At 41.9% G+C, this 17,311-nt stretch overlaps 1 protein-coding gene across 1 annotated transcript in view; it reads right to left on the bottom strand.

Moving 5' to 3' along the window:
- Positions 1-687: 687 nt before the first annotated feature.
- SLC45A2 (solute carrier family 45 member 2) overlaps positions 688-17,311 on the bottom strand; it is a 32,490-nt gene continuing 15,866 nt past the window's right edge. Inside the window, exons 3-7 of the mRNA XM_042908088.1 lie at positions 14,145-14,470; positions 9,451-9,594; positions 8,642-8,765; positions 4,063-4,277; positions 688-1,737 (exon numbers count right to left, since the gene is read on the bottom strand). Coding sequence (XP_042764022.1) covers positions 1,516-1,737; positions 4,063-4,277; positions 8,642-8,765; positions 9,451-9,594; positions 14,145-14,470 — 1,031 coding nt within the window. The 3' untranslated portion in view covers positions 688-1,515. The remainder of the gene's footprint in view (positions 1,738-4,062; positions 4,278-8,641; positions 8,766-9,450; positions 9,595-14,144; positions 14,471-17,311) is intronic.

The raw sequence follows: 17,311 nt of genomic DNA, 5'->3' as shown, positions 1-17,311 counted from the left end.
ATTACTGTCCGAGAGAAACAAGAGAACAAGTATACTGAGAACAAGTACTCGAGTGCCTAAAAGTGCTTAAAGGCTTTTAAAATTGGATTCTATCCACTCATTCAAACCTGAGTGGAGTCGAGTTAAGAGAGCAGAGTGTTTGAATATCCAAGTGTGTGTATGAGTGCATGTGTGTGAGGGGATTTAGGGGTGGTGGTGAATGCATGCCCTAGCTCCTTTCTTCATCCCAGCAGCCCATCTAGTCCTTCAGCTGAAAAGAGCTTCCCTTGCCCTGTCCTCGGCCAGAGACGACTACTTTTAACTTCTTGGGGTCCAGGTAAGATGGTCCTTAACTGCAGGTCCTTCCTACCTCACCCATTCATTGATTTCAAAATCTTCAATCACCAGAACAGTCCTTGGAGAAATGATCAGGAAATAAACATTGAAGTCTGCAAATAATTCTACTTTTAAACTTTGCAGACGCCAAGGACAGGTGAATTACAAGGGAGGCGTTTCTTTTATAACACAGGGTTCTGGGTCACATGGGATCCTCTGAGCATTTGCTCATCATCATCCCACAGTATAGCCTAGAGAGCAGGTTTCTCCCTGATCACTCCTCTGAGTCAGTCATGACCTCGCCACTCTACGATGGATAATGTGAGAGGGAGGAGGGAGGAAGGAAGATGGAGTGGTTTTGAGTGTTGACTATCTCATGTAATTTACTGAATACCATACTGAAAATGGAAACCAAAAACAAAACCAGTGGAGCTGTATGGGGACAGAATGGTGGTCAGTGGACCAGTTGTTCACCCTCGGGATGGTGAGACTGACTGGGAGCTGTGGCTGCCGCTGCCCAGCATCACAAGGGCATGTATCACCCAGAAAAGATCAAAATTCACAATCTGAGGTATGCTTTCTACTGAATGTGCACTGCTTTCCAACTATCGTTAAGTAAAAGAAGATGAAGGAGAAGGAGAAGGAGAAGAGGAAGAAGAATTGTAATTTGAACCATTGTATTGTAAGCCAGGGACTGTCTGTATGAGTAAATGAAGTATGAATTAAATATGAGCAAGCTAATATCATAAATCATCAGCAATATTTTGAGTATTGGTGAAATAATGAAAAGTATGACCCTCCGATTAAATATAGACCTCTGGTTAAGAAAAAAACAACACATGATAGAATAAACACCATTGTCCTGTGTAAAACTAGTCGGCTTCTGGCGTTTTGTCAAGGCCTGGAATGTCCTGAGATGCAGTAGGAAGGCGCATAGAGGCGCCATCTCCCACAATTAACCTTTGCCACCGGTGAATGGAGGCAGAGCCCAGTCTTTCCGGAGATAGATGATGCCTAAAATAAGGAAACTGCTGTGCAGAGGTTTGGCAGAAAGTGAGGTGCAGGCAGATCACTGTAGCAGAAGTCATAACGCAGGGCAGCCAATGGGCAGACCCCAAAGCTGCAGAGCCAGAGGACAGACTGATTTCCTACCATGCCCTTCACTGTGTTGGAGGTTAGGGATGATGTCTCCCTATTGACCTAATCCACATATCTTACGAAGAGAGCCACAAAACAGCAGCCGATCATGGCCACCACAGAGGCTGTGATTACCACAATGACGCTCCCAGCCTTGTTGACCAGGAAGCCCAGGCCACCTCCAACCAGGATCTGAGCCAGCTGCACCATGCAGGTGAGGACCGCGCAGTCCAGGCCCTGCCCTCTCTCACTGCCGTCCAGACTCCCTCCCGGGGCCTGCTGTCTCTGCAAGGGAAACACAGGAACACATTTAATCTACGCGAACAGTACTTTAGGGCAGAGGTCAGCACACTATTTCTGTGAAGAGCCAGATAGGAAACACGTTCAGCTTGTGGTTCCCATGGTCTTGGTCGCAAGCACACAGCTCTACCATTGTAGTGTGAAAGCAGCTACAGTAAACACACGAGTTGGCGTTCCAATATAACTTCACAGACATTGGTATTTGAATTTCATGTAATTTCCACTTGTCACAAACGTTATCCTTCTACTGATTTTCTTTTTAAAATTTCATTTAAAAATATTAAGAGAATTCTTAGCTCACGGGCTGTACAAAAACAAGTGGCAGGCCACATGTGGTCAATGAGGCTTAGTTTGCCAACTCCTGATTTAAGGTCACCGAGAAGCTCCAAATTCGTGCCTGAGGCTGTTTTTCCTACCTGCCACCTACCTTCAATTCTCCTGTTAGTGCCCATGAAGGTTAAATGATTAATATATGCAAAATTATCTCTTCCTAAGAAGTCAATAAATAAAATGGAATGGAAACTCAATACATACTCCCTTTCTTCCCTCCTTAGTGTTAAAATTTCAAATATGTGTAGAAGGATGTTGAATCCCAGATCTACACAGGAGAAACAACATAAAAAAAAAGTCAGCCTTTCAATATGGTCGATATGCGGCCTGAATCGGTTGATAATGTCGCCACTTATTGGGTGTATTCTTTATGCTAGGCCTGTGCGAGATTCTTCAGCATATGTCGCTTCACGTCTTCCTTCCCTCCTCCCTGGATGCACGTATTACCATTATCCCCATATAACAACAATAATACTAACTACCTTTTTTGGAGTCTTTGCCAGGTGCTAGGTAGGCATCACGCTAGACAGACCACCTGCACTATCTTGTGGAGTTTCATTTTCCAACAACTCTATAAGGTGGGCATATTATTCCCATTTGCTTGATGAGGAAGCTCAGGCTCTGAGAGTTTGAATGATAATTCCTATACTAGTTAGGTTAAAAAACAAAAGCATTGTGCAGAAAAAATGCACGTTATGCTTTGCATAAGACAGGGAAAATAAGAAAACAGATTCATACTTGTCTGATTTTCATTTTAACATACTGGAAAGATAAACAAAAACCTAGTAAGAGTGCTTACTTGTAGGCCCCCTGGGGGGAAATGGGGAAATGAGTAGGTGGGAGCCACCTGTCAGTGTGTATGTGTATATTGTGTATATTGCTGTGATTGTTGAACCATGTGAACATATTGCCTTCTCTAAAAATGAACTCGTTCTAAGTGATATTTAATAAATAAATGGATGACTTCCCCAGTGTTGCACAACTGCAAAGTAGGGGCAGCAGGATTCGAACCCAGGTTTCTCTGAATGCAAAGCTTGTGTGTTTTTGCCCTAGCTTTCTCCTAGGAGGTTCTGTTCTTTGTGATAACTGTCTCTTTAACAGCAAAACCTGTGTGTGCATCGAAACGTTAGTGACAATGTTTGCCAGGGGATGAGAGCAGCCACGGACTCTAATTTGGAAGGTTTTAACTCCTAGAGCAACTCTGCCCTGCGGCATTGGTCAGAACAAATGATAGAGAAGACTGGGGTTGCCCGGGCACATGAAAGGGTCCAGTGTTTTTGCAGCTTCCTGCTGGGATGGATTAAGCTTTATTTCTTTAGCTTTTATATCACTACTCCAGGTAAGGAAATGTAAGTCTATTCTCATGGAGAAAAAGTGACATGTTTTGAAAAGAAGAGGTGGTAATCTTAAAGCAGAAAGACCCCACCCACTGTTTTTTTAGGGCAGCCTGGTGCCTTCCCCTCCATCGTGAGCTCCAAAGGCAGAGAAAGGCAGCCAGGGAGTGACCACCTGCAACCCCAGCTTTCCTCCCTGTGCCCAGGGTCTGACTTACTAAAACCTGGACTCCAAGGGAATGTGGGCTAGGAATTTCCTACCTTTAATCAATAACTCCACCACTGCAGCCATTGGGAGTGGGGGACCCAGAAATGCTGCAGGAGCACTGGACATTGGGGCCGTTGTCAGAATCCCCAGGGTCCCCTTTCTTTGTGTGATTGTAGGCTGGTTTCTCAGCATTCCTGAGCCCCCTTTTCTTAATCAAATAAATGAGAGTAGCAGTACCTGCTCCCCTGTTCTCCAGGTACACAGGGCTTCAGAGTGAGGAGGAGGGTGTGGGCTAGGAAGGTGGTCATGCTTCGACCGCACCGTCATTACATTTGGCTGGGCATTTGAGAGCTCCTGTTTTAAGACTCTTGTTTCCAGCCCTGCCCTACACTTTCCTACCAAATACCCCCAGCCTTCAGGTGAGGTTCAATGACGCACCTTCTCTTCTTGCTCCTCGCGGTGGTACTTGGCAATGAGGTTAAAGGGCACAGTGTACAGAGTGCTGGACATCACACCAAACGAGGTACACAGAGCCAGGGTGGAGTAGACATTCGGGAAAAGTCCAACAAATCCTGTCCCCAGGCCAAATAGCAAATACCCCATGAAGTAAAGACCCTTTAATCCAATGTAGGATACCAAAGATTTCTGAAAGTCTGTGGGGAAAAGAAAGAGAGAAATTGCAGCTGACGGTGTCAGTGATAATTTCAGACAATCCTTTCTTTTGAAGATTCACTTTTTTTTAGGAGCCTTCCTCTGATACTGAGTCAGGAACAAAAGAATCTCCTTATCTGTGCTTAAAAACAGCTGGCTTTTGGAATCAGTCTTAAATCTTGTGCATACAGAAGAGCTGGAAATTGCCTTGCTAGGTTGATCTTGTTTTCCACAGGGAGGGACCAGGTGCTGTTCAGCAGGCAGCTGAATACCAGCGGGATGAAAAGAAGTGGAAAAGCCCATTTTGGCTATGGGACTGTGGGGGCGCAAGACATGGAAGAAAAGTGGGGTCCTTCTGGTTTACAGCAGTCTAACCTAACAGGATACAAACAACAATCCAGGCGTATCTTGGCCCCACAGCCCCAAGTCAGACTGGAGGAAACTGAAACAACCAAATTTAAAGAATGATCCAGGTCATCTGGTCCCTTCACTCCCATCTGAAGGCCGTCTGCACACCTGGGAAGGAAGTGAAGGATGCCCTTTATCTAAAGACAGGTTCCCTGACTTGCCAACACTTCCCAGGCTGGTGAGGGGCTCTCACCACACCCAGAACCTACCTCCCCATTGCTGGCTCCCTCACACTCGGTCCATTTCTGTAACTTCTCAAAACCTCAGCTTCCTCATCTAAAAAAAACCCCAAGATTAATAAAGCCCTTCTTTGAGGCTGTCATCAGGATCAAATGAGATCCGATGCTTATGACATCACTTAGCCCAATGCCAAGCACAGAGAAGACATCCGGTTAATGGTGACTATTGTTATTGCAACAAATACACGCTTGTCTGAAGATCGTTGTCTCTTAACGTGGTTCCCCTCCCAGTCAGTAAACTTGGCTTGCTCATAAAAGCGTTGTAGTAGATTAGTAGAGTTCATTTTTAAAAATTGAAAATTCTGTTTTAAAATGTTTTACTGAGGCGCCTGGGTGGCTCAGTCGGGTAAGTGTCCAAGTCTTGATTGTGGCTCAGGTCATGATCTCACGGTTGTGAGATCGAGCCCTGATGTGGGATCCATAGGATTCCATCCCTCTCGCTCTGCCTGTCCTCTCTCCCTCTACTTCTCTTTCTCTCTCTCTCTCTCTCTCTCTCTCTCAAAAAATAAATTTTTTAGGGGCGCCTGGGTGGCTCAGTCGGTTAAGCGGCCGACTTCGGCTCAGGTCATGGTCTCACGGTCGGTGAGTTCGAGCCCCGCGTCCGGCTCTGTGCTGACAGCTCAGAGCCTGGAGCCTGTTTCGGATTCTGTGTCTCCCTCTCTCTGACCCTCCCCCATTCATGCTCAGTCTCTCTCTGTCTCAAAAATAAATAAACGTTAAAAAAATTAAAAAAAATAAATTTTTTAAAGGTTTTACTATGTTTTCCAACACGGTAGGAAAATTCCCTTAGAAACCTTGATCTTTCTTTTTTAAATAGCTGTTCCCAATCCACATGTTCCCTATCTTTCCCCTGCCCATTCTGCTGGAACCCATGAATCCAGGGGGTGAATGATAGAGACCTCAAATGTGTCTATTCAAGAACAAAATTTTCCATATCTGTTGGAAATAATGGTTGGATTTAATTCACCTAGACAAGAAATCTAATCTGTATTACATTTAAATCAATTATGGAAACTAAACACTGTCTCAGGTCATCTGATGGAAGTCAGAGCTCTGAAAATGACAAGTGGGAAACGTTGTTTCCTCTATTAAATCCGTACCATCCCTAGAAGGGCTGCTGTCAAGGTTGAGAGTGAAAGCTGTAGAGAGCTAGGAGAGTTCTTGTTTGCTTAATGATTACGTTTATACAAAAAAATGTAACCTAGGTGCCTCAGTACCTAAAAAGACACCATCAGTATTCACTGGGGAAATGCTCTCAGCCAAGTATATAGGCCAGCCAAGAAAAAGGCAGAGAAGCACAAAGAGATATTTGGAAACATAAGTAACTTCAGTACAAAGACGTCAGGCAAAAAATCCTCTATTCATGAAGAGACTCAATAAGTGTAAGGGCCTGATACCCAGTCGTGGTTACGTCTTCATACTATGTCTTTCATCAGTACTGGAGGGAATGACTGATTTAAGCACCCACTATGAATAGTAGCGTATGATATGAAAAATTGGCTATATTTCAGTATTCGATATTGCTATTTTCATGGATCTAAGTGTGCTTGCTATGTAAAAGGAACCTGAAAATACCATACCTCACCCTCCACCTCAGCAGCCAGAATGCCCTGCCAAACTCCATCTGGATAGAAATTCTGGGTCTGCATCTGATGTTATATGATGAGTCCAAAATACAGGATGTACTCTGGAATTAAAGGAAATGATTGATTCTGCCCAGGGTGTTTTGGAGTGCAGAGGGAAAGAACTTGGAAGATTTAACAAGGTCATATTGGAGCTGAGTCTAAAAGCTTGAGTAGCAGTTGTCTAGATGTGGAATTAGAAAGAGCATCTGGTAGAAGGAAAAACCAAAAGCAGTTTGAAAAACACAGAGCTGAGAAAGTCTGTGTAGTGAGTCTTCAGGGGGAGTGAATCTGTGTGGGAGTGACAGAGGTCAAGGTGTAAACCAGACCAAGCTGAAAATCATGGAATGCCAGGCTGAGGACTTTGACTTTATCTTATGGGCATGGAGAGACCCTGAAGATCCTTAGGGCTGGTTGGTATTTTATAAATAAAATTTTAGTTCTAATTCAAGTGAAAGGGATCCCATAGATCTACACATTAACATAACTTTGGAAAACTATTCAAATAATCGTTTATTGTATACAGAGCTTTTAACTCAAAACGGCCTAAAAAATAACATGCATTTTAATTTTCAAATACCTAAGAGTAGCTCCTAATGGAATGGTCCTTAGTAGGGATTCTTTGAGAAAAAAAAATATTTTTAAATGTCACAAAACTAAAATGTTAATTACTTGTGGAAAATTGGGCTCCTCTTACAAGAATGAGGTGGTATAAATAGTCCCCCCACCTCTTGATAGCACAAAGGGATTGAGACGAATGACTTATTAGTCCCTTTTAGTCTAATGCTCTCTGATTCTATTTTAAGTACTTGAAAACTTCCTCCTGGAATTTTCTTAGTTCATTCACCCTAAAGGGAAAAAAAGGAGTTTTGCTAAAGAAATATAACTTTTAAGCCACCATTATTTGGTTATCATAAATTTTAAAATAATAAATTTTATGGTTTCGTGGTTATGGGACTCATGAATTCCTTATATGTTTGTATTAGGTCCCCTTTTCCCACTCGTGCTATATTTTGAAGATATTTTTTTGATCTTGAAGCAGGTTTCCTAATGTATTATGGCTGGTTGGAGGCCAGATCAGGTGTCATTATACACATTCACTCTCTTCCCCCTCAGGAAGCACACTTCAGTGGCAGAATGAGTGCCCCCTGGGAATGGTGACAGGGATTGTCCATCACTTCCCCCTCTCCCACCTGGGCCATAACCCTGCTATCCCCTGGGTCTGCCCAAAGCCTAGAGCTCCGAGTTGCAGGCCAGCTACTCTCCCCACAATCCAGGAGGAGCTTCCATTATTATTAGAAGCCCAATTTCTACTCCAAATGGGGGACCTGCATACCTTTTATCAGCCAGATTATTTCACTTAATTCAATGTATACAGAGCTTGGAGATTTCCATACACATTGGCAGGCACCACATGAGACTAAGGTTATAATACATTAGTTTGGGGTTGTTTAAAACCAATCACAGAAATCTCTTTGTTTGCAGTGTCCTTACAGCTGAAACTTAGCTAACGGGGGTTAATGGACTCCAGTCCCTGTGGAAAGCTGGTACCTTAGGAAAAAAGTTGTCATCTTCAATCCTTGAAAAGTGCTCCTGTGACATTTCACCCTGCCTACCTGAGCTAAGCTAACATTTTGCATGTTAATTCTGTCACCCAGCATTTTAAGCATCCTTCCTATGTTCAGTCATTTATAGTTCTAATAAACATATCTGTGAAACTCCACCAGTGATCTTACTCCAGTAGAACACTAATCAATACTCACTGTTAATCAATACTCTCTGCTGGGACTCTAGCCCTTGTCCATACAATACTTCTCCATCTTGTTTACAAGATTTCCTTTTATTTTCCAGGGAACTTTGATCAGGTTCCCATAGATTCCAAGGAAAAAAGTGATCAATGAGAAAAACAACATAGAATTCAGTATGGAAAAGGATACTTCATGTGGTCCTTTCTAAGGGACTAGTCTTTCCTGATCTCCATATATTTATCATGAATCTTGTATTTTAAAGAGCAAAAAATAAATACAGAAATATAAAGTCCAAGATTCTTCTAGACCAGAACCCTTTAGAAGATACCCTCAGGAAGAAGAGACTTACAAGAATAAAGTGAGGAGAACATGGAATTGATGCACAAGCCCCAACATCCAACCTCGACCCCTCTTTCGTAGATGAGAAACTCTGTGGAGTTGTGTGCAGCATAGGGATCCCCATGGTACACAATCTGAAAGAGATATTTGGGGCTGTTGAAATGCAAACGCAGTGTGGTAGGGACCCCTTTCCATGCGCTCTGCTTCTCCATCTCTAGGGAGTGGCAGTCCCTGCCCAAAGGGCCCTTCCCAGGACACAGAGCTCATTCTCCCATGACTACATCACCCCTTTCATCCTTTTATACTTCTACTCAAGGACCATCAGGAAGTCCTAATGCCATCAAGTCTAGACAACATCTCCCTAGATCATTAACACCCTTCCTTCCACGTAACATCTGGCCCGCAGCTGACTTAGACAACCCTGTCCCCCTTCTGGTACAGCCAACAGGCTTCTGACTCATCTCTGCACATGCCATTCCTATAACTGCTTGAATTATTTTCTCTCTTCTCTCTTTCTCCAGTTCCTATTCACCTTTCAAGGCCTGGATCATACTGTGTCTCTTCTATTATGCCTGCCATGACCACTGCAGCTCACATTGATTCTTTCTTCTTTGTTGTATTTGATCAAGTACTGGTCCCATAGAGATGTCTAGGGTGTAATAACTTGTCTCTGGGAACTGTCTACAAGGCAGCTCTTTGAAAGTACTCCTTCTCACACTCTTACTGTGCCCATCTTAGGAGTTAGCCCAGAAGGCACTCAACAGGTGCAGAATGAAGGATTAATGTGCAAGTCAGTGAGTGTGTGCACACATTTATTACCTGGCCCATGAAATCCGTGAAGAAGAGCATGTTAGACAGGAAGGCAGTCCATCCAAAGAGGTGGCTGATGCAAAGACAGCGGTAGTGGGGAGGCATATTCACCAGCTCCTTCAGCAGTGATTTCATGGTCATTGCCTTCCTAGTCTGGAAGAAAACATGAAACAGGTGTGACCTTCAGTGCAGACATGCAGCCAGCTGTGTGAGCCAGAGCACACAGCCATGTTACATATCTGTCAGTTGACTACCTCAGGGTCACGCTTTCTGGTCATGGCACCAAGGTATCCATGGAGAGGTCTTATAGGAGGGGTTCTGTTAATTGTGTGTGGATATTTAGCAGTTTCAGGTCCAGAAGAGGCTTTGGAGACATAAGGGTAATGGAACTGGAAATAGGGCTTGCTTTGGGTCAACATGCAAGAGATATCTAGCCTCCTATCTTTGAATGACAGAACCACTGCACAAGGACAGAGCTCACAGACCTAAGCTAGCCCCGAGATTATTATAATTCTTAGATTTCTTGACTCTGAAAGTGTGATAGACCAAATTCTAAGATGGCCTCATGATCTCTGTTTCCTGGTGTTGCATGGCAGAGGGATTTTGCAGAGATAATTAAGGTTACTAATTTGTTGACTTTCAGTTAATCAAAAGCAAGATTATCTGGGTGACCCTAACCAAATCACATGAGCCCTTTAAAAAGCAGAGAGTTTTCTCCAGGTGGGAGCAGAAGAAGAAGCCAGAGTTTCAAACACAAGCAGTGTTGGCTTTGAAGGTGGAAGGGACCACACGGAAGGGACCTGAGAGTGAACTGTAGGAGACGACAGTGACTCCTGGCCATTAGTCAGCAAGAAAACAAGCACCTCAGTCGTACAACAAGGAATTCTACCTGAATGAGGCTCAGAAACTGATTCTTCCCCAGTTGAGCCTCAAGATGAGACTGCACCTCCATCAACACCTTGATTTCAGCCTTGTGAGACCCTAAGCGGAGAACCCAGTGGAGCCCACCCAGACTCCTGACCTACAGGACTGTGAGATAATAAATATGGCTTCAAGCTGCTCAAGCTGTGGTAATTTTCTAGGTAGCAATACAAAACTAATACAGAGCCAAACAGTTCCCTGTTCTTGACCAAGTATCTCTTCTCAGTTTATTTCCCTGGATCTTGCGATGAGTCAGCACATATAAATGAGCCCTATGTGGAGTCAGAAGTGAAAACAATATGGACACACACACACACACACACACACACACTGAATACACATGCCCATATTCTTTAATTTAGACTTAAATTATGTTAAAACCAGAAGCTACACTTTCTTTTTGTATCAGAAGCCTTGAGAAAATGAGAATTTTGAACTATTGACACAACAGTTTTGAATACAAAGCGTCAAACAGACTTTAGCATCTAGTTATATAAGAGAAGAAAGAAAGCTTGAGAATATTGAGCAGTCAGCCTGCCCTGAAGACACTGAGACTATAAACATCAATCATTGTGGGGTGATGGGTCTTTCTTGTCATATCTTTATTTAATCTGAATCTTGACATAACGAAATTGAGTCCTGGCTAGTTTATTTATAAGATGGTCTCTGGGGAATTTCTATTTTCACTATAACAAAATATTGTTTTTATAACTCTACACTTTATATGATAATGCTTTTTACTTCTTTGTTGTGGAAAATTATATTTACTCATTGTAGGTTTGTTGTATAAGTTGACTTTTTAAGTTGTCAATTTTGTAGTATTTAACCAACTAACCATGACTGAACTGATTTTCTTATACAGTCATCCCCACCCTTATCCATAGGCAATACATTCCAGGACTCCCAGTGCATGTCTGAAATTGCACATGGTACCGAAACCTGTAGACTATGTTTTTTCTTATACATACGTACCTGTAATCATGTTTAATTTATAAATTAGGCACAGTAAGAAATTAACAACAATAGCTAATAATAAAATAGAACAATTATAATAATATATGCTAATAAAAGTTATGTGAATGTGGTCTCTTTCTCCCAAAATATGGTATTGTGTTATACTCACTCTTCTGGTGATGATGTGAAACGATAAAATGCCTATGTGATGAGATGAAGTGAGGCATGGTGACATAGCATTAGGGCTACTACTGACCTTCTGATGATAAGTCAGAAGGATCATCTGCTTCCAGATGGCAGCTGACCACAGGTAACCGAAACGTGGAAAGTGAAACCGCAGTTAATTGGGGACAACTGCACTTAATCAGTATTTAAAAAGTATAGGCATTCCTTTGGAATTAGAAAAAAATAACTGTTTTTGCATGTAAAATATGGTAACTGTTAAAATAAATGCTTACTGTAAAAGAAACTCAGTGCAGGATTGTTACTTTTTAGTAACCACAGGAAGATAAAGGGGTGCCTGGCTGGCTTTGTTGGTAGAGCATGTGACTCTTGATCTCAGGGTTGTAGGTTCAAGCCTCCTATTGGGTATAGAGGTTACTGAAGAAATTAAAATATAAAATAAATAAGATAAAATAAAAAGCCTGGGTTTCATGCCACAGACTAAGTGATTTATTTTTACTTTCCCTGTTTTCTTTCCAAAAATGCAGAATTTTTAAAAGTGAATGTGGCCAGCAAGTATTCATCCTCACTCCAAATATTAATTTAGGCTTCTGCCTTATACATAATTTTCATTCTACTTTCATTGTTAATCTAACATTTTCTTTTATCCAAAAATAAATATGAGCTTTCAAATTGTGCCTACTATTTCTGTAAAAGCTGGGAATGTGAATATTCAAAGCCCTTTGGGTATTTTAACTCAGAATGAAAATTCAGCTGGCATCTTATTCCCTGACTCATCAGCTCCCTTGGTGAAGCCCTTTCAATGGTTTTGAGCCCTGAGGAGTTACTCTACTGCATGTATTGTGCTCCTTTGTCAGCCCGAGATTGGGTGGTGGTAAATTTATACATGAGAAAGGCAATATTGGGAAGAGAGCTTCCTAGTCTCAAAAGGAGACTATTGAAATGCTGAAGTAAGCAATGATGGCATGGAGGAATTGCAGATGGATTTTATGGGATCTAGTTTGAATCCTGAAATAATTTAGGCTTCTTGCCATTAAAAAAATAATAATCCCAGTTATCAAACTGCACAGCCACCCTCATTTTGTAAAGTAAGTATATTCTACCTTGGAAGATAAGTATTGGTAATAAGTATTGGAAAATAAGTATTGGCTTATTATGCCCCCTGGTAGGGTTGTTTAAGTTCTTGAGCATAGGAATGGGACATTAGTCAATTTTATGATCCCTAAATACCTGGTAGAGAGCTTTGTACATACTCCGTACCCAAAGTAGTTTGTTGAGTGAATACTGACTGTAATATGCTCATAGACTTATATAAAGCTTAAAAAGCACCGTTCCCTGCTTCATCTCAGTTGAACATCCCAATAACCCGAGAATATAGAGAAGACAACCCAACAAGAGAAGTCAAGCTCATAGAGATGAGATTCACTGAGCTTGTTTGAAAGTTCTGTTAGAGCACAGATGAAGTCTGTTCTCTATTTGTGTCTGGACTGCTCAGCATTCTGCCAGGCTCATAATAGGCACCTCTACCAAACACCTCACTATGTGGTAGGAACCGCTCTAAGTAACATTGCATGGATTCTCTCATGTGATCTGCACAAAACACTTGAAGGTAGACAGAATCACTTTCTCATTTTACAGGAATGTAAATGCCCAAGGTCATGCATTCCAGAGCTGGTAGAGGCAGGATCTGAACATTTGCGCTTTTAATCTTTAGGCTCTTTATAGCAAATGCCTGATGGTTGTTGAATGAATAAAACAGGTCAGCCAGCTAGAGGAATCAAAATTTAAACCCAGGTCTTTCACAACCTCTTTGCCAGTGAGGAAATCCTCTGTACTTCCATCCCTGAGGTATTGCCATCAAAGTTAGCTTGAAGGAGCATGCAGCTGTGTGTCAGTGTTGTCCAACAGAACTTTCTACAATGATGGAAATGTTCCATACCTGCACTGCTTTGTACTGTAGCTCCTAGCCCCAAGGGGCTATTAAGCCTTGGAAATGTGGCTAAGGCAACCAAGGAACTGACATTTTAATTTTTTTCATTTTAATGAATTTAAACTTAAATAGCCTTATGGGACGAATAGCCAATATATTGGTCAACATAGCCCTAGCCTCTTCTCTCTGACCATTTCCTCCTAACCTAATTTCTCTGTAATTTAGTAGAATTTTCCTTAAATTCTAAGCTAATTAATTCACTGACTAGTTCACTGAAAATGGCCTAAAATTTTTTTTCAAATCAGTTCATTAGACACGAATTAAATATGCCCAGCCCAGTTACCAACCCAGGGATGCTATCATTTGGAAGAACAAATTTATAATCCCAATCTAAGAAGTAAAGATATTTCTTAAGGCCTGAAGATGGTTCCAGGCTTCTCTTACGGTCTAACATTTTGGAACCGGCTTCATCTTCCCTAGTTTGATGCTCTGAAAAGAGTAAGAGGAAGACCAGAGGAAAACGCACACAATTTTTTTTGAGGTGCAAATTTTAATTCAAAGGGAAAAGAGCTATAGGAGACTGGAGAATTCAATTAGACTTCACATCAAATTTTCATATCAAAAAAGCAAACAAAACCAAGAATAATAAACAAAATAAGAAGGGTAAGAACAAGGATATTTTTCCTGAGTGAAGAAAAAAGAATTTGCATCTTACCTGTTCAGCAGGATTTGGGGGTTTTTCCCCATGCATTGCCAGCTCCGGGTTTACATAACCATTTTTAGCTTTCTCAATAGACCCATACTGGTACATTTTGTCTGGTGACAATGGAAAGTCCTGGGGGGCTTGCTGTGGGGAAATGTCCTTTATAACATCTTTAAGTGGGGCTTCAGGGATACTGCAGAGATGAATAGTAAAACACAAAGTGAGCACCAAGGCGGAGAAGAAGAACATGACCTGGAATTCTGTGCCCAGCACTCTTCCTAGCTCCAGATGGGCCCAGTCGATGGCACCCAAAAGGTAACCCAGCGTACCTCCAAAACCTGGAAAGCAAGAAAGCTGCATTAGCATATTTAGCAAACTGCCTTCTCTTCCCATGGTGCCCAGGCCCTCCCCTTCAGTGGGAAAGCTCCCTGAAGCCAGCAGAGTGCCTGGTTATGATGGAGAGTTAACACAGCAGCAAGCCAAGACATCTGCAACCGGGAAACATGGGTTCAAGGTTTGGTTCTGGCATGTACTTGCTGTGATTTTGGACTTCCTCACTCATAATATGGGGTTGATAATAAAAGAGTAAAATGGACCGGTGCCAGAAACGAATATTGACACCAACAGAAGTCCTGTGGCCTTGCAAACTGTACTCTCTAAACTGCTTTGGAACTAAAATTCCTGCCCTTAAATAGCCCCAGAGAAAACCAACCTCTGGTTGCAATAAAATCATTTGTAATGTCGTCTATCTATTAATAAGCTTCCTAGCACGACACAAGTTTGCAAAGATGAAACAGCTTTGCACTCTGTCTTCATTCCTTTATTAGAAGCTAAAGGAACTTGTTCCTAGTTGATAGCCACAGAACAAATAACACAAGTTGAAACATGAATTTTTAAAAATCGTATTGTCATGTCACAGGACCTGGACCTTTCAGGTCCTTGTCTTTCTGTTGCTTGTTTTACCTGCTTTTGCTGAAGACGGTGTGACTTGAGGGACACTGAGAAAGGACTCCCCCAAATCTATCCTGCCTTAATGGTATAATAATTGAAATCCCATTAGCAGTGATTCATTCTCTTTGGATTTTAAATACAAGTGCCCCTCACCTAAGCAGGACACTGTATTTGTTCATCGTGGAGGCATCAGTGATCCTGAGAATGCAGGGATGAGAGAGGGGCACCCCCCAGAGGTGGGAGGGTACCCAAGGATGTGAGTAGATGAATGCCCAACACACCTCCTACCTGAGCCACGAACTTGTGTAGGCTGATCAACCTGTCAGACACCTTTAAATGTCAACCTCCCATCATGTCTCACCAAACACAAATATCTACCTGGACAGAAAAGTTTTGTTTTTGGTTTTGTTTTTCTTGTGTGAGTGAAGTCTCCATTTTATTTCCCAGATAAAGACAATATCCTCATAAACCAGGGAATCAAGGAAGAAAACGGAACTTAAGGAATTCTCTTTCTCTAACCCTGAACACCTAATATAAATCCTGACTCCAGGAACACAAATCTGAATATCAAATGCCATGACTCCTAACTTATCCCAAATGGTGGGAGAATGGGTGATTCTGGTCAGTCTACATTATGGTTACTTGCAATTTACTACAGAGGATATTTACAGATGACCAACTGTTCAACCAATGATTCCCAAAAATAAAGCATCATTGTCATGCCCTGAGTGTCAAAGCATTATAAGACAGCATTATGGGAAACTGTGACAAATGGATGTGAAAAAGTTAAACTTATGTCTCCTGCCAACAGGAATATATGGTCTAGTGATGGGTGATGGGAAAATACATAAATAGACAAATGACACATATAGTGACCTGTCTTAGATGGTAGGTCCCAGGCTTTGAGAAGAAGGAGAGGCCCTTGAGCCAGCCATACTTATGATTCAGAGGGCAGTTCTGGGACAAGTGGTGCCTCTGGATCACTATCAGACAATGACTCTCCTTATCCAATCATGGAGATGCCATTGGTTTCAGAGGTCATGTGCTGAGCCAAGCAATCAACCAATAAAGATGTACTAAATTCCCAGCACTATTTGCGGGCCTATCCAAATCAGGATTTCCCAATTCTGGCACTGCTGACATTTTGGGCTGAAAGATTCTTCGTTGTGAAGGACTGTTCTATGCGTTATAAGATGTTTAGCAGCATCTCTGGCCTCTACCTACTAGATGCCAGCAACGACTTCTCCATGAGCAATGACAACCGAACATGTCTCTAGACAGTGCCTAATGTCCCATAGGGGGCAAAATGTCCTCCAGTTGAGAAGCCCTGACCTTAATTAATTCTATGAAAAACTTACACATTCCTTTTTTGAAACTACTTATAATTTATAGCCAGGTCAATGGTTGTCATTTGTCATTTCATTATCCTGTCATTTATGCCTCTTTCCTTCACATTTACCATTCCACTGAACAAAGAAAATTTGGAGCAAAAGACCCCTGCCTATTTAAAATAATTTATATGTGGGGCACTTGGGTGGCTCAGTGGGTTAAGCATCTGACTCTAGGTTTCAGCTCAGGTCATGATCTCACAGTTTATGACTTTGAGCCCCACATTGGGCTCTGGCTGCATGGAGCCTGCTGGAGATTTTCTCTCTCTCTCTCTCTCTGCCCCTCCCCACTCACGTGTGTGTGCTTATTCTCTCAAAATAAATAAACTGAAAAAAATAAAAGAATTTACGTGTGAAATAAACCTTCCACGTGCAATAGAATGGTGGTTTTATTTTATGAATATAAATGTATGGGTATAAATCTAATAATGGATTGATATTAGATATTAACTAGAATTATCAAGTCCTGCAGTTGGAGGGTTTCCTAATCTCTTTTTATGTCTGCTGGCTTAGTGTACTTCAATAGGTATTAGTGAGCACTGAATATATGTGAAAAGCTCTCCTAGTTTCTGGGGATATGGATCTAAATAAGACACTGCTCCCCGTCCCCTTTTCCCCAGAAGGAAGTTCCAAGTGGGAGAAGCAGGTAAGTAAACAACTACTTTAATTTTTTTTAATGTTTATTCATTTTTGAGAAAGAGAGTGTGAGCAGGACAAGGACAGAAAGAGAGGGAGACAGAGAATCCCAAGCAGACTCCGTGCTCTCAGCACAAAGCCTGATGTGGAGTTCTGACCCACAAATTGTGAGATCATGACCTGAGCTGAAGTTGGACACTCAAC

The sequence above is a fragment of the Panthera leo genome, chromosome A1, assembly GCF_018350215.1.
Source record: "Panthera leo isolate Ple1 chromosome A1, P.leo_Ple1_pat1.1, whole genome shotgun sequence".
Classification (NCBI taxonomy): Eukaryota; Metazoa; Chordata; class Mammalia; order Carnivora; family Felidae; genus Panthera; species Panthera leo.
The sequence above is the reverse complement of the archived record's forward strand: the minus strand, read 5'-3'. Positions and strand labels throughout refer to the sequence as shown.